Here is a 22,789-nt window from a genome sequence, read left to right on the forward strand (position 1 = left end):
ATGTATCTATGAAAACAATTCAATTTCCTATGCAATTTTAATAGCTGAGAATTTTTTAATAACTGTGAAATCTTGGGAAACAAGAATTTAGTCTGACACAATTTAATCAGAAAATTAAGACACATTTTGTATGTTTTCTTTTATTAAAGAATAAAACTAGAATTTCCTTCCAGTATATTTTGTCCAACTATGAAATTCATTTAAAATCTCAGAGCAAATCCAACTTTTAAAAAAAGACTGCTGGGCAGCTAAAATTTTTTTTAAAAAATGAGACAAGATTATATATTGAGAGTAGAGAATGAAAGAGGAAGTGAAATCACCCATGACAATCTGTCATATTAGCCATTATGCATTTCAACATCTGCAACTGAAAAGTCACAGAAGTCAAAAAATAAAAATGAAAACGACTCCTAAGGACCACACACTTCCTCATGATATTGCTAGAATATTTAGCCCTCTGTTCATTTCACATAAAAAATAAATTAAGTATAAATAAAGAGGTGAGGGGACTGGTGTGTAGTCAGTTATGTTCACAGGCATGTATTCAGAGGGGCCTTGAAAATGAGGTCTTTTCTTCTCCCCCACTTCCTACACAAAACTCTCCTCCATGTTGCTGCAGAGTAAGAAAGAGTCCACAAGCCGAGGCTGGACCAGCTGCTGGAAGTCAGAGTCCTGGAGGCCTTCAGGGCAGACTCCAGCCAATCTACGCAGAGCAGCCTGGAGAGAAAGTAGGAGAGATCAGGCTGGGACCTGCTCAGGTGCATGTATTCCTTCAACTTTCCTGAGAGATGCATTTCAGTAAGTGGTTTATTTATCAGCCAATTTGAGTTGATCATCACCTTGACACCTTAGTCATCTGATCCTTTTAGTCACCAAGTCACTCTATCAACCTGATCACATAGTCACCTAGTTTCATTTGTATCTTGATCACTATAGTGGATGTTTTCTGAAAGTTTTATGGTCTTGCCATCTTGGTTTTCCAGGCATCTGAGGAAAGGAGTAGTTTTGAAGATCTGTCATTTTAAGAATCTGGCCAATTTAGTGAAATATTTAATTTCAGGATTTGTTTATCTTAGGCTGGAATTCCCAGAAACTTCAGTGGAATTGTGTTTTTTCTTCCAGGTCCCTAGAGAAATCTTAGAACATCAAGGACTATTCATTTAGCCATAAATTCAGCAATGTTCTGAGCAAAGCATTTTGGGGTGGGAAAGAGAAAAGAAAGAGAGGAAAGACGCTCATAAAGTTGAAGGAGATGGACATTCCACCACCCAGATGGAAATAAGAACAGGAGAGAGAGGTGCAGGCAGAGTGAAACCGCAGCCCAGTAGAGAGATGCATTCATCCTGCAAAGCCTGGCCAACTGTCACCTCCTCGGTGAAGCTTTCCATTCCATGAAGCAGAGAAAATCCTTCCCTCCCCTGTACCCACAGCCCTAGGCTGACTTCAACCTTCTCATACTTGATTGCAACTGCTTTTTAAGTGTTTTTCTCCCACATGAGACTCTAAGCTCCTCAAGGATAGAGACTGTTTTGTTTTTCTCTCTATCTACAGCAGGTAGAACAGGGCTTGGCACAGACTCAATAAATATTTGCTGGGGGCGGGGGGAATGAACAAGTGAACTCAACTTAAAATTTGAGTTCTACTGCTAGAGTAACCTGAAACTATGAAAATGAGTCCTATATCTATGTGGACCTCTTTCCCAGTTAGCTGAGACAATGCATACTAGGTGCTCAGTGAATATAAATTCCTTCCTTCTGGCCTATGCACAGCAGGGAACAAGGTGGGAACTTGAGGATACCCTTCCCTTGGGGAAACAAAGAGGAAGTGAAATATCAGAATGACGGAAGAAGCAATGAAGAGGAATGCAAACTCTCATTGAGTATCTGCACACAGTATCTCCTTTAATCCCCACAGGATACAGCAAGGTAAGTATCCTGATCTCCAACTTAGAAATAAGGGGACTAAGGCTCATAGAGGGAAAGTGGCCTTCCTGAGATCACACAGCAGCGCAAGTCTAGGGCCATCATACCTACACAAACAAAAAGCATACTGCAATCCCAGAACACTAAGTTATACTGAGTACAAGCCAGGCATATAGCTCATTACCTGGACATGAGAGCAACTATTGCTGATAAATAGCCAAGTTGGTAAAAAGAGGATGATGTAAGCTGTTTGTTGGACTAACAGGTACTACCATGTGCAAGCTGGATCAAGGAGAAGGGACATGCACCTCTGTGCACATGAGCAGGGTCTGAGACACTAATGGAGACTAGACTCTAGGAGACTATCTCCAGCTAGTATGTCCTGCTTCTCCTGGGGTATGATTTCCCCAAAGGTAACAGCTAAACTCCATCGTACTTTCTGGTTCTTCTTTGCTCCAAATAAGAGAAATAACCCCACTGCCTTTGAGTTATCACAGTAAAAATGGAACCAGGGATCTTCCACAGATGTGAGAATATGAGGCCATCGATGTATTTTACACCATCAAGGGTAAAAATAAAGCAAGAGGGGGGAAAGAAAAAAAGAAGAGAGACAATGAAATAGATAGAAAATGGATCTATGAAAAGAAAAAAATAAGAAGAAAATAGACAGGGAAAAAGATTGAATCATAAAAACAGAACAATCGGGGACTATTAAAAGAGAGACAGAAATAAGCTTGGGAAAGAAAAGAGACTAAGCATACGGGGAGATAAAGAGATGGTGTCAGAAAAAAAGACTGCACCTGGGACAGGAGGATAAGAGGAGAGAGGTAGCAGGACATGGGGAGGAAGTAGAGGTGGGAGAGGGAAAAGGAGAGAGAGACATCCTCGAGGGAAGAGGCAACCTCTGGAAGGAGAGAAAAGCAAAAACAAAACATGAGAGAGAACTAGAAAGAGACCAGAAAAAAACCCCAAAGACAAACAGGCACTCTCATCCCCCTTAGGGTCCCCAGACAGTGTGCAAGATGTGAACCCAAATGATATCAGTGCACCCCCTCCTCTGCGTCCAGGAGCTCAAAGGACCCTTCACCCCTCTGAAGCCTTTTTCTTGGCCTCTGCTTTTCTCAGCGTGAACGGCCAATCTTCCCAGGATCTCAGTCCCAGACAGTCTGAAAACACCCAAATATTAAAACAGCCCGGCTGCGCACTGACAGCTACTTCATTAAGGAAAAAATCAATTCTGTTTGTGGGAGACAATCCACCCTGCCACTTTCCCAGACATGGGAGATGATCATTGCAATGTCCTCCCTTCATCTGAGGAGAGCCTTTGAACCTGGGAAGAAGGCTTGGAGAGGGGGCAGGAGAGGTAGTGGCCCTGCTCACCAGCCAGGGGAGCCACACTCAAATGGACAGCCCCCTCTGGGAGCTGCCAAATCACCAACACCCACCAACACTGGGGGCTCGGGGTGGGCCCAGCCAGTCCATCAGTCCCTCAACCAGGCCAGAAGCAGGCACCAAACCCAAGGTCCTATGGAAATACAAGAGCTGGAAAAGGGCCCTGGCCCTAGGATGGCTCCAGGGTTGGGGGATGTGTGAATGTAGATCCCCTCATATGAGCCAAAGTAGCATGATCAGAGCTACAAGGGGGAGAAAGTAGGGCTGGAAACAAGATGGGATGAATGTAGATCCCCTCATATGAGCCGAAGTAGCATGATCAGAGTTACAGGGGGAGAAAGTAGGGCTGGAAACAAGATGGTTTGGGCAAAAAAGTCAAAACCTTCAGCATTAGGTGGGTCTATGTTTGAATTCCCAAGAGCTTCCCCTTCTAACACCAGGAGCACAAGATAACACAACCCCAGAAGTTCCTGTTGTGGCTCAGGGGTAACAAACCTGACTAGTTTCCATGAGGACATGGGTTCAATCTTGGCCTTGCTCAGCGGGTTAACAATCTGGCATTGCAGTGAGCTGTGGTGGAGGCTGCACTTACAGCTCAGATCCAGCATTGCTGTGGCTGTGGGGTAGGCCAGCAGATGCAGCTCCAGTTTGACCTCTAGCCTGGAAACGTCCATATGCTGCAGGTGCAGCCCTAAAAAAAAAGAGAGAATGCAACCTGCTTCCTACTGGGGAAAACAAAATCCAAGCAGGCATGCCCAGGCACATACTGTGTATCCCCTGTCTTTGAGCCTCAGAGAGCTCCTGGGAAACCTCATGAAGGGAGATTTTGATCTGAGGCTTCAAGCAAGTGCTGGGAGAACTGTAGAAAGGGCTTCTGATTGGGACCAGGGCCAAGGCACAGTGTCAGAGTGATTTAGGGCATGCAGACCTGAGCTGAGCAGGGCCTGGGGCCTGTGGGAGGCTGTCAGACCTAAGATGGGTCAGAGCCAGGCTGTGAAGGGCTGAGCACGTGGACAGTACGCCACAGGTGATGGGGAACCAGGGAGGGATGGATCGCGGGAGAGTGGTATTGTGAACTGTCATGAAAAAAAAAATTAGGCCAGCAACTACACAAAGGATGGATTCAGAAGGAAGGGCTCTCCTCCACATCCAACAACCTGTCCATGAGAAGAAATTTAATTCCTTTTCCCCTGGAAGGTCCTTCAAGGGATTGAAAATAGAGGCCAAGCCCTTCTGTGTGTTCTCCTGCAAACTAATTATAACAATGGAAAAGGAATTGTAACAAGCCCACATAACAAAGCCCTGAATGGAGCTTTAAAGTTTCTTAAGATTGCCTCAGGGCCTATTCAGTGTCAGGCAGTTGCTGGCTGCCGAGTTGTGAAGATATGGTAGTCGAGTTGTGAAGATATGGTAGTCGGGGCCAATGATTATGTGTTTGCCAGATATTAACGCATCTCTCCATGTACTCACTACATCAGATAGAATTAAGGTCTGTGAACTTGCATGAAAAAAATTACACCTTTAGAGTCACTGCTTTCTAACTGATACAGCCTTTCCTTCAGCTGTGAATGTAGCAACAAATCAAGAAAAATCAGCTATGCCTATTTACTTGTTCACCAGTAGAAATCAGATATCTTTTTTCTTTTTTTTTTTTTTTTGGTCTTTTTGCCATTTCTTGGTCCACTCCTGTGGCACATAGAGATTCCCAGGCTAGGGGTCGAATCGGAGCTGTAGCCACAAGCCTATGCCAGAGCCACAGCAATGCGGGATCCGAGCCGCCTCTGCAACCTACACCACAGCTCATGGCAACGCCGGATCCTTAACCCACTGAGCAAGGCCAGGGATTGAACTCGCAACCTCATGGTTCCTAGTCCAATTCGTTAACCACTGAGCCACGACCGGAACTCCGAAATCAGATATCTTTTGTAACTGAGCAGGATCCTATGGGACCCTCCTTGGACAGACACCCACCCCCATATCTTCTGCCTGCCCCTTGTATGTAGAAAAACTTTAGTCTCCTAGGCTTCCCCAAGTTCTGAAGAGTACATTTAATCAGAGAAGTGAGAAAAATGAAGAAAGGAAGGAAAACAAGCAAAAAATAATAAGAGTTTGGCCATTGTAAAAAAGGTCAAGGATGTTTTAGTTCCTCCTCGGAAGCTATATAGAATTAGCCGTATAGTATTCTGAGCCATATCCTTTGAGCTGTTTTGCAGATACTGAAACCTCCAACAGGTGGAAGAAGTTAACCTGCCCTGAGTGGGTGTCTTGCCCAAGGCACATCAGCTCCTGGCCAGTGATAGCTCTTGGATTTTGTCCAGCAGCTGACCACCTTTGCCTCAAGGACAGCCTCAAGGACTTGACCAGGCATCACTGGTCCATGGCACTTTCAATTTCGTGATGAAGGAAATAAGGGTCTGGTTTTGGTCTGCTTCTGCTAATGAACAGGCATTTGGGGGCTGACAGATGTGATGCAGGAAGGTAAGCCACTTTGTATGTACAACCCAAAACTCCCCTTCATCTCCACTCTCAGCTTTTCCTCCCCAAAACCATCTTTTTTGTATTGGAGAGAGGAATAATCGTTGGACTTCTACCCTATTTGTGAGCTGGTTCTTTGTTTCTTTGGATGCTAGCGTTTGGCTTTGGGGGTGCCATTTGTGCTTTGTTTTTATTGTCTTTCTAAGTGGGAAACATGCCCTTTGGGGCATATTTTGAAAAAAAAAAAAAAACTCTGATGATAGCTATGAACCTATGACTAAGGAAAAAATGATTTAACATTGTGTGACCACAATATTATTTAGAATCGAGAGAAAATCAGTTAAGATGAAAACTCTTTAGAAATTCCAAAACTGGTTCTTTTTGCATATGCGGTTACAAAAAGCTGGCTTGATAAAATACTTATTTTTCAGAATTCTGATCCTGAGAGGGAAAAAAAAAATTCTTAGGAGAAAACTTGAAGTTAATGCTTACGCTCTTAAAATAAAAATACAACCCACTTTGCCTGAGACTTCAGCTTTGGGTTAATTAATAAAAGTTCAAACCAAAAAAAAAAAAGAGGAGAAAGAGGCTTTTTAAGCTCAGGTAATTATATTTAACTTATTCCCCCAGCTGTTGTTTTTTAGTTTTGCATTTCCTAGATTAATTGCCATGACACACAGGTCATGATTCCCTGTCTTTCTGTTTGCATACTGTTTGTTGTTTAAAATCTAGCACAGGAAACTATGTCTAGTCACTTATGATGGAGCATGATAATGTGAAAAAAAAAAAGAATGTCTACATGTATGTGTAACTGGGTCACCTTGATGGACGTAGAAAATTGACAGAACACTGTAAACCAGCTATAATGGAAAAAATAAAAATCATTATAAATGAAAAAAAATAAAGATCAATTGTAAATGCCACCAAAAAAAAAGGAATCCTTGTTGGGAAAAGTTGAAGAAATTGTTAGACTTCACCCTTTTTAGTTCTGTCTTGCAGGAATTAGATTTTGTTCTTTGTGTACATGTTTGCATTTTTCTTGTGTGTAAGGGTGTTAGCTATGGAACTCAAATTCGTTTCCTGAATGTAGCTCCCTGAGTTGCATTTTCCAGAATTGGACTGCTTTCCATTACAAACCAATGAAATATAAAATCATGATTGTCCTTTGTAACATGGCTTGGTCATAATGCACCTTAAATTTTTAAAAAATGGCCCAGGAGTTCCCGTCATGGTGCAGCAGAAATGAATCCGACTAGGAACCATGAGATTGTGGGTTTGATCCCTGGCCTCGCTCAGTGGGTTAAGGATCTGGCGTTGCCATGACCTGTGATGTAGGTCGCAGATGTGGCTCAGATTTGATGTTGCTGTGGCTATGGTGTAGGCCGGCAGCTGTAGCTCCAGTTGGACCCCTAGCCTGGGAACCTCTGTAGGCCACAGGTGTGGACCTTTAAAAAAAAAAAAAAAAGGCAAAAAAATTAACATAATAATTAAAAAATAAAAAATGGCCCATAAATGGATCCCTTTACTGCATGATTATTATGCAGTTATAGCTGTTTTACAATAGAGGGGGGAATAGAAGGAAAAATTTATACACTAAAAAGTTTTGTATTAAAATATTTGGTTCATAAATTAAAATATCTGATTCGTGAATAAGTTTTAAAAAGAAGCAATAAGATCTGGATACATATGTATGTCTCATTATGATCATGTGTCTTTGTCTTTGGATAATATTGCTGAGGGTAATTTGGAAATGACGTCTATTTAATTGGCTTAAAGAAAAGTAAGTGCTTACAAGTCAAACATTTCTAAATAGAACAGAAAACAGCCCAAATGAATTTCAGGTTCACATAATCTGAAAATATTCAATATTAAATTAATATCTGATATTACAGTTCAAGTTTGTTTAAGTTTGCTAATTAATATAGACATGTCTTTAGAGTCATCAACATTAAGTATAATATTTCTTATTGTACCTAGGTTTCCGGAAAATCAATAACTACACATTATATCTGTTATAATATTTGTGAACAAGAAAATTAACTCAATATAATATTGTCAAAAGTAATAAAATGGAGACAGATGGTACAGAAGATTTTAGGTGAATACTTTAGAAATAATTATGGGAGTTACTGGTAACAAACCCGACTAGGATCTTTGAGGATGCAGGTTCGATCCTTGGCCCTGCTCAGTGGGGTAAGGATCCAGCACTGCCGTGAGCTGAAGTGTAGCTCACAGACACAGCTCAAATCTAGCTTTGCTGTGGCTGTGGTACAGACCCGCAGCTGCAGCTCTGATTCAATCCCTGGCCTGTGAACTTCCATATGCCACAAGTGAAGGCCTTAAAAAAAAAAGAATTGTTTTAGGTTTTCAAATTCTTCATAACTTGAAATTTAGAGTTTTGCAGAATTGACCTAAATGATAAAAGTTCACTGAAGTGTAGGTCATTTTTAATTAGGATAAAATACTGGAACATTGATTTCTAGACAATTCTGTTTACCTACTTTTGCTTTCTTTTGAGAGAGAAAACTAAGATATTTGGGTTTATTAGTTACATGTCATGTCCCACATTAAAAAATTATGCTGTAAAAATGTATGATTTGGGAGGTTATGGGATATGTCCTTAAGTTTGCTAATTAGGAAATACTCATATAACAAACAGGTCACAATTGCTTGATTAGAGATTAAGGTTTAAAAATTATACATAATTAAAACCAGTAAAAATAATAAGAGAAGCATTTCAGTGTGTAAAACAGGTAGGATATATGTTATTAATGGGGAAAGATGTAAAGAATAAAAACATTTTTGTTGAGGAAAAAGAATAATTTTGTCCTAGAGCTGGTTATTTCTGGACAGAAAGTGGGACAAACCAATATGGATACAGAAAGTTATGGAAGGTTCATAGGAAAAGAACCTTAAAAAAGAGTTTTGTACATGGTCAGGATTGATTACGAATAGATTGAATTTAATTAGGTAAATGATTTTTGCTATTAACAGGAAGCAAATACAAGGCTGGAATTTGGTTTTCTCTCTGTGTTAAGGTAAAGTTCCTTAGAATGCTGCTTTTGATAACAGATTCAGTTCCTTTCTCTAGCTAAATTCAGGATGCCTCAGAGGACCCCTGAGGCAGGTCAGAAAACCATTAACTAGGATTCTTTGGTAGATTAAATTACAGGGAAAGTATTCAAATAAAAGGTAACATTAAGCCTTCTTTATAAACACGTATAAAAATACGTGTTCCAGACAGTAGATGAAATTCCTAGAAATGATATATGTCCTGACAAAATGTTATCTATCTTCAAAAAAGGCTCAGACTAAAGGAACTAAATCTTAGTATTAGGGAAATGCCCAGACTTCAGCAACGGCAACTGTTATAGAATCTATAGAGATTATGACACATGTAGATACAGTTCATTAAGCTTCTATACAAATTAACCCCTCATTATCAGACTTTTTGCCATCCCAATATCCTTATAATATAGCAACAAACTGCTCCTAAATCAGAGAGAGTAAGATGGGCAAACACTAGTTGTGAATTAAATAGCCAGGGCTATGGGAAAACCAAGGCAGTCACGTGACTCTTCCTGGCCCCTTGACACATCCCACTTTTTTATTTGATGGGTTAAAGCCTTCCCTTGCTGCCAGGCTGATGCCCTCACAATGAAAAAGGAAACCATTAAAAATGTGTTTTCTGCCGAGGGTATGTGTTCTACAATCTCTGGTGATCAAGACAGCCACCTCGCTGGGAAAATCATACAAGCTTTAACAAAAATCTTACAACTTCTTGAAATGATCACTGTCTCACTGTCACTACCATCCTCAAATATCAGGCAAGGTTAAAAAAAAAAAACTAGTGGAAAAACTGTACTCAAACAGAACAAAAATTAATTACATGGAATTAAATGAACTGATAAGTATTATAATTTTTATGACGTTTTGTCAGATATATTACTGGCTTTTAATCTTCGTTTTTCAGATATAAGCGAGCCTTTCCCCTTAAGCTGATTATGATTCATAATAACATGGTAAATTATAACTTTGTAAGTAGAATTGTAATGTTTTTCTTTTCACACCACCTGATTATTCCATAAATTAGAAACTCGCAGGTTCCCAGAAACCTTATCAGATGAATAAGTATACTTGTTCCCTCTTGACAAGTTTAAGAATCTCAAGCTATATTTGGAGGATCTTGAGAAGAGGAAAATTCACTCAAAGTATAGATACTGCAAGCAGAGTCTGTGACAAGGCTTTGGTGTTTGGCTTTCCTGGCCTTAAGATGCCTTTTAAGAGTTCAGTCTGAGATTCCTTATGAAAAGTTCCAGCACAGCCAATATTAAAAAGCCTATGTGATCAATTAACCAGATTTATTTTGCAAGCAAATTAATCTTTTGGTGTTGTTATTGTTAGCAGTTATTCTTTTATTATACATATGCCTATGACAAAATCCCAGGCCTCCAGAAAGGTATGGGTCTTGAGGTTTAGATCTAAAAATGGTCTACAGAGGAGTTTCTGTCATGGCTTATCAGTAATGAACCCGAATAGTATCCTTGAGGATGTGGGTTCAATTCCTGGCCTCACTCACTGGGTTAATGACCCAGCATTGCTGTGAGCTGTGGAATAGGTGGCAGATGCAGCTTGGATCTGGCATGGCTGTGGCCGTGGCGTAGGCTAGCAGCTGCAGCTCCAATTTGACCCCTAGCCTGGGAATTTCCATATGCTGCACCTTCAGCTCTAAAAAGCAAAAAATAAAAAAATTAAAATGGTCTACAAGAAAACTAATATGTGTGATTACTGAGTAAAATCTCAGCCCTTCTTTTCCTGGGGGAGTTCTATATACCATCTCTCCTTTGACCCAACCACTAAGCAAGTGGCAAACAAATTAACCTTAATTTGGATATATTTGGTAAAAATGAGGGTAATTTTAGAGTGGGGAAAAAAGATTGTTTCAATAGATATTAAATTCTAGTTTTGTTAAATGAGGTCAATATTTATTATTTAAAACTCATTTCACAAGTAGCCTTTTGTGGTTTCCACTGTGGCTCAGCAGGTTAAGAAGCCGACATAGTGTCTGTGAAGATGAAGGTTTGATCCCTGGCCTTGTTCAGTGGGTTTAAGGATCCTGCATTGCCACAAGCTGTGGTGTAGGTCACAGATGTGGCTAGGATCTGGTGTGGCTGTGGCATAGGCCATCAACTGCAGCTCCAACTTGACCCCAACCCAGGAACTTCCATATGCTGCAGGTGTGGCCCTAAAAAGAAAAAAAAACAAAAGCCCTTTGTTGCTGTATTATATCATTGTAAAGTTTTGTGAGTTATTAAAAAGATATTCTAAATTTGTTTCTGAAGCTAATCACTGTAATCTGCCTTTGGATGAAGATCAGATGTCCCATGATCTATAATCAAGGGACTATCACACTGGAAAAAGCATCATTTAAAGGACTGTCTCCAACCTAGATGAAGGCTTTTTATCAGTTATTCTTAAGCACCTTATTCACGAAGAAACAGAAGATAATTATCTCCTAAATTCACATATCTAACTTAAGAATGCCCTCTGCTTTGGACTGGGCTATAGAAGGGCTGCTGACCCCAAATGAGTCATACCAGGATGAGAAGAAAACAGCAGTGGTAAGCAGCTGACCAAGAATCTGGACCAGGCCTGTAAGACTAATACTAATCTAATGGAACTGATTTACCAAAAGATTGTCTCCCTGTCCACACTGAAAGTTGTTATATTACTTTTTATTATATTTAGAAATTTATTTTTTAATTTTTAAATTTTTACAAAAAATTTATTGAAGTATAGTTGATTTACCTTTTTGTGCTAATTTCTGCTGTATAGCCAAGTGACTCAGTTATACATGTGCATATGTGTGTGTGTGTATATTCTTTTTCATATACTTTTACATTATGGTTTATTACAGGATATCGGATATAGCTCTCTACGCTATACAATAAGACTTTGTAGGAGTTCCCGTCGTGGCTAAGTGGTTAAAGAATCCGACTAGGAACCATGAGGTTGCGGGTTCGGTCCCTGCCCTTGCTCAGTTGGTTAATGATCCCGCGTTGCCGTGGGCTGTGGTGTAGGTTGCAGACGCAGCTTGGATCCCGTGTTGCTGTGGCTCTGCTGTAGGCCAGTGGCTACAGCTCCGATTCGACCCCTAGCCTGGGAACCTCCATATGCTGTGGCAGCAGCCCTAGAAACGGTAAAAAGACAAAAAGAAAAAGAAAAAGACTTTGTAGTTTATCCATCTTATATATAATAGTTTGCCTCTGCTAATCTCAAACTCCGAATCCATTCCTCCTTAACTCCCTTCCCCTGGGCAACCATAAGTCTGTACTCTGTCTATATGACGTATTTTAGGTACCATGTGAGTGATATCATATGGTATTTGTCTTTCTCTTTCTGACTTAGTATGAGAATCTTTAAGCTCATCCATGTTGCTACAACTGGCATTATTTCATTCCATTTAATGGCTGAGTAATATGTGTATGTACATTCATCTATTGATGGACATCAATGATACTCCATGTCTTGGCTATTATAAATAGTGCTGCTATGAGCATTAGGGTACATCTATCTTTTCAAATTACAGTTTTAATCCTTTCAGGATACATGACTAGGAGTGAGATTGCTGGATAGTATGGCAACTCTATTTTCATTTTTTTGAGGAATCTCCATATTGATTTCCATAGTGGCTGCCCCAATTTACATCCCCACCAACAAGGTAGAAGGGTTCCCTTTTCTCCACACCCTCCCCTGCATTTGCTATTTGTAGACTTTTTTAGTGATAGTCATTCTGACCAGTGTGATTTGGTACCTTGCTATAGTTTTGATTTTTGCATTTCTCTAATAATTATGTTAATCATCTTTTTATGTGCCTATTGGCCATCTCTATGTCTTCTTTGGATAAATGTCTATTTACTTCTTCTATCCATTTTTTGATTGGGTTGCATGGTTTTTATGTTATTGACTTATTTGTATAAGCTGTTTGTATATTTTGGAAATTAAGTCCTTGTTGGTCACATCATTTCAAATATTTTCTCCCATACTGTGGCTTGTCTTTTTGTTTTGTTTACGGTTTCCTTTGCTGTGCAAAGACTTTTAAGTTTAATTAAGTACCATTTGTTTATTTTTCTTTTATTTCTGTTGCCTTGGGGTACCAACCTAAGAAAACTAGTAGGATTTATGTCAGAGAAGATTTTGTCTTTGTTTTCTTCTAGGAGTTTTATTATATCTTGTCTTATATTTAAGCCTTTAAGCCATTTTGAGTTTATTTTTGTGTATGGTGTGAGGGTTTACATGCAGCTATCCAACTACCCAAACACCATTTGCTAAAGAGACTGCCTTTTCCCCACTGTATATTCTTGCCTCCTTTGTCACATATTAATTGCACTTAGGTCTGTAGGATTATTTCTGGCCACTCTGTTTCATTGATCCATATGTCTATTTTTTTTTTCTTTTAATGGGTGCATATGCAGCATGTGGAATTTCCCAGGCTAGGGGTCAAATTGGAGCTTCAGCTGCCAGCCTACACCACAGCCATAGCAATGCCAGATCCTTAACCCACTGAGTGGGGCCAGGGATTGAACCCACATCCTCATGGATACTAGTTGGGTTCTTTACTACTAAGCCACAACAGGAATTTTCATTTGTCTATTTTTGTGCCAGTACTATGCTGTTTTGATTACTGTAGCTTTGTAGTATCATCTGAAATCTGGGAGGGTTATGCTTCCTGCTTTGTTCTTTTCCCTCAGGATTGCTTTGGCAATTCTGGGTCTTTTATGGTGCTATATAAATTTTGGGATTATTTGTTATAGTTATGTAAGGAATGTCATGGGTAACTGGATAGAGGTTATATTAAATCATATACTGCATTTGATAATATGGCCATTTTAACAATAGTAATTCTTCTAATCCAAGAGCATGGGATATCTTTGCATTTCTTTGAATCATCTTCAATTTCCTTTATTAATGTTTTGTAGTTCTCTGCATACAAGTCTTTCAGCTCCTTGGTCAGGGTTATTCCTAATTATTTTATTTAATGGGATTTTTTAAAGGTATTTTTTGTTTATATTCCCTTTCTGATATTTCATTGTTAGCATAAAGAAATACAAAAGGTTTCTGCATGTTAATCTTGTACCCTGATACCTTATTGAAATTGTTTATCAGTTCTAATAGTTTTGTGTGGAGGCTTTAGGGTTATCTATATAAGAATCATGTCATCTGAGTATCGTGAAAATTTTACCTCTTCCCTACCAATTTGAATACCTTTTATTTCTTGTCTGGCTGCTGTGAGGACTTCCAACACTACATTGAACAGAAGTAGCAAAAATGAACATCCTTGTCATGTTCCAGATTTTAGTGGGAAGGCTTTCACCTTTTCATTTTTGAGTATTATGTTGGCTGTGGGTTTCTCATAAATAGCTACTTTTATTATGTTGGGATATGTTCCCTTTATACCTGCTTTGGTAAGAGTTTTTATCATGAATGGATGTTGAATTTTATTAAATGCATTTTCTGAATCTATTGAGATGATCCTGTTGTTTTTGTTTTTTCTTTTGCTGATGTTATGTATCACATTAATTGATTTGCCTATATTGAACCATCCTGTGAACACTGGGATGAATCCAACTTGGTTGTAGTGTATGATCTTTCTTATGTGTTGTTGGATTTGGTTTGCTAATATTTGGTTGAGAATGTTTGCATCTCTAGAGATTTGTCAAAGATATTGGCCTGTAAGTTTCTTTTTTGGTAGTGTCTTTGGTTTTCATATCAGAGTGATAGTAGCTTCATAGATCTTTTGGAGTGTTCCTTCCTGTCAGTCTTCTAGAAGAGCTTATGGAGTATCAGTATAAGTTTTGTATATTTGGCAGCGTTCCCTAGTAAAGTCATCTGGTCCTTGATGTTTGTTTGTAGGGAGTTTTACTTTTTTTTTCTTTTCTTTTGTTTTTTGTCTTTTGGAGGATGCATCTGTGGCATATAGAGGTTCCCAGACTAGTGGTCGAATTGGAGCTGTGGCCACTGGCCTACACCACAGCCACAGCAACACAGGATCTGAGCCGTGTCTGCGACCTACACCACAGCTCACAGTAACGCCAGATCCTTAACCCACTGAGCGAGGCCAGGGATGGAACCCACATCCTCGTGTATACAAGTCAGGTTTGTTAACCACTGAGCCACAATGGGAACTTTGAGTTTTCAATTGTAGATGCTATTTCACTCCTAGTGATCAGCCTGTTCAAGTTATCTGTTTATTCTTTTCTTTTCATTATGGATATACTCATGACATATGGAAGTTCCTGTGCTAAGGACCGAATCTGAGCCACAGGTGCAATCTATACCACAGCTGTAGCAATGCCAGATACTTTAAACTACTGCACTGGGCCAGGCCTCCACAGTGACCCAAGCCACTGCATTAATATTCTTAACCACTGTGCCACAGCAGGAACTCCTATCTGTTTATTCTTGATTCTGTTTTTGTGACTGTATGTTCCTAGAGAGTTGTCTATTTTTTCTAGGTTGTCAAATTTGTTGGCATATAACTGTTCATAGTATTCCCTTATGCTTTTTAAATTTCTCTGGTATCAGATGTGATTTCTCCTCTTTCATTTCTCATTTTTTTCTGAGTCTTCTGTCTTCTCGGAGAGTTTTGCCAGAGGCCTTGTCAATTTAGTATACCCTTTCAAAGAACCAGCTATTGGTTTTATTGATTTTTCTATTTTTTAATCTCTATTTTATTTACATTCTCTCTGATCTTTATTATTTTCTTCCTTCTGTTAACTTTAGGTGTTTTTTGTTCTTTTTCTAATTATTTTATGTGGTGGGTTAGGTTATTTATTTGAGATTTGTCTTGTTTCTTAAAGAAGGCCTGTATTGCCATGAATTTCCCTCTAAGATCTGCTTTTGCTGCATCGCACAGATTTTATATGGTTGTGTTTTCATGTCATTTGCCTCAATACATTTTAAAATTTCTTCTTTGATTTCATTGTTGACCCATTGGCTTTTAAATATCATGTTGTTTAGTCTCCGTATGATTTTTTTCTCATTTATCTTTCTGTGATTTCTATTTTCATGTCATTGTGGTCAGAAAAGATGCTTGAAATAATTACTATCTGCTTAAATTTTTTGAGGCTTGTTTTGTGCCCTATTTATGTGGCCAAACTTAAAGAATATTCCATGTGTGCTTGAAAAGAATATGGTCTGGGTTTTTTGAATGTAATGTCTTAAAAATATTAATTAGGTCTAACTGTTCTATTATTTAGGATGTCTGTTGCCACATTGATTTTCTCTCTCAAAGATCAGTGATGTGAGTAGAGTGTTAAAGTCACATATTTTTTCCCCCTTTGGCCATGCCCATGGCATGCAGAAGTTCCCAGGATAGAAATCGAACCTGCACCACAGCAATGGCCTGAGCCATAGAAGTGACAACACTGGATCCTTAAGTGATAATTCACAGGGGAACTCCAAAAGTCACATACTATTATTGTATTCCAGACTCCCTCTATGTCTGTTAGTATTTATTTTATGTATTTGGGTGTTCCTATATTAGGTGCATATATGTTGATAAGTGTAATATTCCCTCCTCATGTTGATCCTTTTATCATTATATAGTGTCCTTATCTTTCTTTACAGCCTTTGTTTCAAAGATTATCTTGTTTGATATGAGTATTGTGACCCTCCCCCCCCTTGTCATTTCCATTTGCATGAGATATCTTTCTCCATCTCCTCACTTCCAATATATGTATATCCTTTGCCATCATTTGGGTCTCGTCTAAGCAGTCTAGTACAGGCTCTTGTTTCTTTATCCTGTCTGCCACTCAATCAAAACAGTGTTTTGATTAGAGCATTTAGTACATTTACATTTAAGGTAATTATAATTTTTTTGGTCTTTTTTTTTCTTTTTTTTCTTTTTTTTAGAGCAGTATATGGAGATTCCGAGGCTAGGGCTCAAATCAGAGCTGTAGCTGCTGGCCTATACCACAGCCACAGCAATGCAGGATCCTTAACCCACCGAGAGAGGTCAGGGATCAAACCCTCATCCTCATGGATACTAGTCGGGTTTGTTAACCACTGAGCCATAACAGGAACTCCACATTTAAGGTAATTATTGATAAATATGTATTTGTTGTCATTTTAAACCTTGTTTTCCAGTTGATTCTCTTTCTCATTGTTTCTTTTTCTTTTTGTGGTTTGAGGATCTCATCTCCTTTTATTTTATGCTTGTGTTCTCTTCTTTTTGGTTTTTGTGAATCTGTTGCGTATTTTTGATTTGTGGTTACCCTGTTTTTAAGTATACTAACCCCTTCCTATATCTAGTTGCTTTAGACTGGTAGTCACCTAGGCTCAAAAACAGTCTAGAAAAAAATCTACATTTTCTTACTCTCCTCCGCCATGCTTTATGATTTTTGAGGTCCTCTTTTATAGCTTCATGTCCACACATTCGCTGTTCATTGTGGTTACCAGCACTTTCACAGAAATTCTTTGATTTTTTTAAATATGTGTATTGCCTTTATTTAAATGATTTACTTTCCAATTCTGATTTTTTTTCTTGCCTATAGATTCTTATTTCTTTTCTATTTGAAAAAGACCTTTCAATATTCCTTTGGAGTAGGTTTAGTATTCCTATATTCTTTTAGTTTTTTTCTTGTCTAGAAATTCTTTTTTTTTTTAACGATATGGATCTCATTTGTTTAAAACAGTTTTTCTCACCTTTCTCAAACTGAAAACTGCAAAAAGTAAAAACAGTGCTTTATTGAGCTGTCATTAACTCTGGAAGCAGTGCTGCTGAGTGTCCACACTCCCCTGAAATCTGGGCTCCTCGTGGGGCCCAATCCACCCACAACTTTACAAAACAGTTCTGAAGATTAATCAAATAAAACTATTGTATGTGACATTTACCTTAGAATAAGATAGCTGGGTGTAGGAAAGCCAAGTGTGTTGTTCCATTTAAGTAAACTTTGCACCACAGTTGGGGCATCTTCACTTCTTCAAGGCAAAACAGCAGACAAAACCAAAGGGGAACAAGACAATGGCCAATAAGACGCCCAGGAAGGTGAAGGAATCCTCCAGAACCCTGAACCCACAGAGAGGGCAGCCTCCACTGACAATGATGGAATTGGCAGGGCACCAGGTAACACTTTTACTGTGGATATTGTAGACCCTGGGGTGGTGGGTGGGTACCCTATGATGAGGTAAGGTTAGGGCAACAGTGGGGTGGGAGTAGGAATGGTGCTCAGAGCCTTGAGGGCCACAGGCAAAGTTGCCCTGACTGGCCACCAGATTGTAGGCTGGCAGCTTCCCCTGCTCAGGGACTTGTGGTACATAATGGCTCACTATGCCTGGCTCCTGCTTGTGTTCCCATCTGGCTCTGGCTCGGATTCAGAGGAATGCCTGGATGCCCAGCAGCTGGACCCAGTTCTTGCAGGTGGCAACTGTGCAGGGCTGTGCTACCTGGATGCAGGTGCTGCTAGAAATTCTTTATCTCTCCTTCTATTCTAAATGATAATCTTGCTGGGTAGAATATCCTAGGTTGCAGGTTTTTCCCTGCTAGGAATTTGAATATGTCTTGCTACTCCCTTCTGGCCTGTGATATTTCTGTAGAGAAATCAGCAAATAGCCTTATAGAAGTTCTCTTGTAATTAACTGTTTTTCTCTTGCTGCCTTTAGAATCCACTCTTTAACTTCTGCCATTTTTATTATCATATGTCTTGGTTTGTTTAGGTTTATCTTTTTGGGATGGTCTGTGCTTTCTGTACCTGGATATCTGTTTCTTTATTTACGTTCGGGAAATTTTTAGCCATAATTTCTTCAAATACATTTTCAATCCTTTCTTCTTTTTCTTCTCTTTCTTGGATCCATATTATGCATAGATTGGTTCACTTTATAGTATACCATGGGCCTGTTATATTGCTTTCATTCTTTTTTCATTTAGATTTCTCTATTCTAATTGAGTGATTTCTATTATTCTGTCTTCCATATCACTTATTTGCCATTTTGCATTATTCATTCTACTATTTATTGCCTTTAGTTCAACTTTTGTCTATGCAAATGAATCTTAAAATTTTTCTTGGCTTCTCAGTTTTTATATCCTTTTTGAATAAATCTGCATTTCTGTTGATAGCCTTTATTAAGTCCTTCAGTATTTTCATCATCGCCTTTTTGAACTCGGTGTCTATTAGACTGAAGAAGTCTATTCCATTTTTTGTTCTTTCAGAGGAATTTTCTTGATCTTTTTACTGGGAATGGTTCTTCTGCTTCTTTATTTTACTTATATTTCTCTTTTTCTATGAGTTTAGGAGGAGCAATTATCTACTCTTGTCTTGGGGGACTATTTTTATGTGGGAATATCCTTGTATGGCCTATGTGCATTTAATAATTTTTGGTGCAAGGGCTGTTTTTAGTATGGATGACTGCCACCTCTTTCCAGGGTGTATGCTGACTGTTATCCCCTTGATAGGAGGTGACTAGTATTGTGGTGACCACAACCTGCAGAGAATACCGAGCAGGGCCTCCTCTTTGTTCTGGGGTTGTCCCTGCCCTATCATGGGTAGAGTTTACTCCCTAGTTGTTGGATTAGAAGCCCCAAGATATGTTTCTGAGCTGCATTTCTGATCTGTGGCATTAGGTAGATGGGACTGGATCATTCCCACTGGGATTGGCACCACAGATTTTTCCTCACCAGATCTATTCACTGGTGAGTGTGCTTTGTGGTGTCATCTCTCACCTGTTGTCCTGGCTTACAAAGCACACTGTCATTGGTCCTGCCTCAACCATGAGAATGCCAGCAATTGACCCTGGTGTTTCTCAGGCACTGTTTCTACAAGTCCACCAATACAGATCCACTGAAGTCAGGCCCCAGAATCAGAGTAGTTGTGCACCTGGACCTGCTATGGGAGCTAGAGAGGCAGCTCAGCATTGTACATGTGCTTTCAGTAATAACTTATAGCAAGCAGTGTTACACATCATGAATACTTATACCCTGTGAAAACTCCATTAGAGAATTATTTTCCTCTCTTAAACACTGAGGGCAACAGTGTGGTTAAAAGTAAAACAATAGAGAGTTCCCTTTGTGGCTCAGCAGGTTATGAACCCAACTAGTATCCTTGAGGTGGCCATTGCAGATGGGGGTTCAGACACATTCCAATATTACTGAGAATTGGAGCTTTCTAATAGACTCAAGGACATCACCAGCTATTCTCAAACAATATCTGCTAGCAGCTGCCAACTGCAATCTTATGGTCTCAAGGTCTCCTCCTAACTCTGATACCTGTCTCCTACTTTAGAAATAGTGGTGGCAAATGAGATAGCTTAAGCTATAGCTTCCCAGCAGAAGGCACTAGATTCTTTAGCCAGAATAGTATTCGATAATAAAATTTCCTTAAATTATATTTTGGCCAAAAGTGAGAGAGAGCTGTATAGTGGCCAATAGCTCCTGTTACATATAATTAATACCCCTGGAAAAGTCAAACCCAAATATAAAATAATTCAAAGTCTACTTGGTTACTGAATATATGTAAAAAAGAAACACTCCAAAACTTATTTTCCTGGTTGCCATCTGATTAGGAGACAAGATGGCAAAGTAAAAGGACTTGAGCTCATCTCCACTAATAAAAACACCAAAATCCACAACTGCTGAACAACAACTGATAGAGAATACTGGGACCTACCAAAAAAAAAAAATATTCTAGATCCAAAGACAAGTCACAATAAGATTATGGGGAGGGGGGGCATACTGGATATAATCAAATCCCATGCCCCACAGGTGGCTGACCCACAAACTGGTAAATAATCATATTGCAGAGTCTCTCCCACAGGAGTGAGAGTTCTAAGCCTCACATCAGGCTCTCCTCCAGGAGGAGGAGGCCCAAGAGTATATGGCTTTGAAGGCCAGCAGGGCTTGAGTACAGGAGCTCCACAGGAGTTGGGGAAACAAGATTCCACTCTTGGAGGGTGCACACAAGTTTTCACATGCACCAGAACCCAGGGCAAAGCAGTGACTCCAGAGGAGCCTGGACCAGAACTGCCTGTGAGTTTTGGAGGGTCTCCTGATGAAGCAGGGGTCAACTGTGGCTCACTGTGGGGAAAGGACACTCACTGGTGGCAGAAGCCTCAGGGAATATTCAAATACATGAGCTCTCCTGGAGGTAACAATTTTGGCACCAAGACCTGGCCCCACCAACAGCCTATAGGTTCCAGTGCTGGGACCTCTCAGGCCAAACAACCAGCAGGGTGGGAACACAGCCCCACTCATCAGCATATAGGCTGTCTAAATTCCGGAGCCTACAGCCCACCTCTAAACACACTCCTTGATGTGGCCCTGCCAACCAGAGGGGCAAGACCCAGTTCCACTCACCAGTGGGCAGGCACTGGTTCCTCCCACCAGGGGGCAGACACCAGAAGGAAGAGGAAGTATAATCCTGCAGCCTGCAGAAAGGAGACCACAGACACAAAAAGAAAGACAAAATGAGATGACAGAGAAATATGTTCCAGATAAAGGAACAGATAAAAACCCAGAAGAAAAACTAAGTAGAGATAGGTATTATCACACAATGAAAAATAATTCAGAGTGATGATAGTAAAGATGATCCAATATCTCAGAAAATACTAACCTTAATTAGTTAAACCACTGGAGGCTAAACAACCAATGGTTCACCAAAGAAATCAAATACCTAGAGATGAATGAAAATGAAAACACAACAGTGCAAAACCTATAGGACACAGCAAACACAATTCTAAGAAGGAAGTTTACAGCAATTCAGTCTTACCCAGGGAAACAAGAAAAATTTCAACATAACCTTACACCGAAAGCAACTAGAGAAAGAAAAAGCCTCATGTTAGCAGAAGGAAATAAATCATAAAGATCAGAGCAGAAATAAATGAAATAGAAATGAAAAATAGAAAAGATCAATAAAACTAAAAGCTGGTTCTTTGAAAAGATCAACAAAATGAATAAACCTTTAGCCAGACAAAAGACTCATCAAGGAAAAAAAAGGGTGAGGGCTCAATTCAATAAAATTAAAAATGAAAAAGGAGATGTTACAACCAACACCACAGAAATACAAAGGATCATAAGATATTACTAAAAGCAACTCTGTGCCAACAAAATGGACAAACTAGAAGAAATGGACAAATTCTTTGAAAGGTACAATCTCCCAATACTTAAATAGGAAGAAAGAGAAAGTATAAACAGACCAGTTACAAGTACTGAAATTGAATCTAATTTTAAAACTCACAACAAACAAAATTCCAGATGGCTTCACAGACAAATTCTGTAAAACATTTAGAGAAAAGTTAATACCTACTCTTCTGAAACTCTTCCAAAAAATTTCAGAGGAAGGGACATTACCAAACTCATTTTATGAGGCCACCATCACCCTGATCCCAAAATCAGAAAAAGATACAATACACGCACAAAAATTACAGGCTAATACCACTGATGAACATAGACGCAAAAATCTTCAGCAAAATATTACTAAATGAAATCCAATGATACAGTAAAAGATTATACACCATGGTCAAGTGGGATATATTCTGGGGATGCAAGGATTTTTCAATATTTCAATATTTACACCACATTTGCAAATCAAAGAATAAAAACCATATGATCCTCTCAGGAGATGCAGAAAAATCTTTTGACAAAATTCAACACCCAATTCTGATACAAACTCTCCAGAAAGTGGGTATAGAGGGAATCTATACCCTCAACATGATAAAGGCTATATATGACAAACCCATACCTAATATCATTCTCAATGGTGAAAAACTGAAAGCATGTCTGCTAAGACCAGGAACAAGACAAGGATATCCACTCTTACTACTTCTATTCAACATAGTTTTGGAAGCCCTAGCCATATAAGAAAAAAAACACCCAAATTGTAAAAGCAGCAAAACTGTCACTGTTTGTAGGTGACATGATACTATACACAGAAAATCCTAAAGATGCTACCAGAAAACTATTAGAGCCCATCAATGAATTCAAAATGAAGTTGCAGATATAAAATTAA

At 39.2% G+C, this 22,789-nt stretch overlaps 1 protein-coding gene and 1 pseudogene across 1 annotated transcript in view; both read right to left on the bottom strand.

The window, feature by feature from the left end:
• Nucleotides 1–279: 279 nt before the first annotated feature.
• INSC (INSC spindle orientation adaptor protein) overlaps nt 280–22,789 on the bottom strand; it is a 168,075-nt gene continuing 145,565 nt past the window's right edge. Inside the window, exon 13 of the mRNA XM_047776215.1 lies at nt 280–717. Within this exon, the coding sequence (XP_047632171.1) occupies nt 589–717 (129 nt within the window). The 3' untranslated portion in view covers nt 280–588. The remainder of the gene's footprint in view (nt 718–22,789) is intronic.
• On the bottom strand, nt 10,532–10,645 carry LOC125126614 (uncharacterized; annotated as a pseudogene).

Source organism: Phacochoerus africanus, chromosome 4, assembly GCF_016906955.1.
Source record: "Phacochoerus africanus isolate WHEZ1 chromosome 4, ROS_Pafr_v1, whole genome shotgun sequence".
Classification (NCBI taxonomy): Eukaryota; Metazoa; Chordata; class Mammalia; order Artiodactyla; family Suidae; genus Phacochoerus; species Phacochoerus africanus.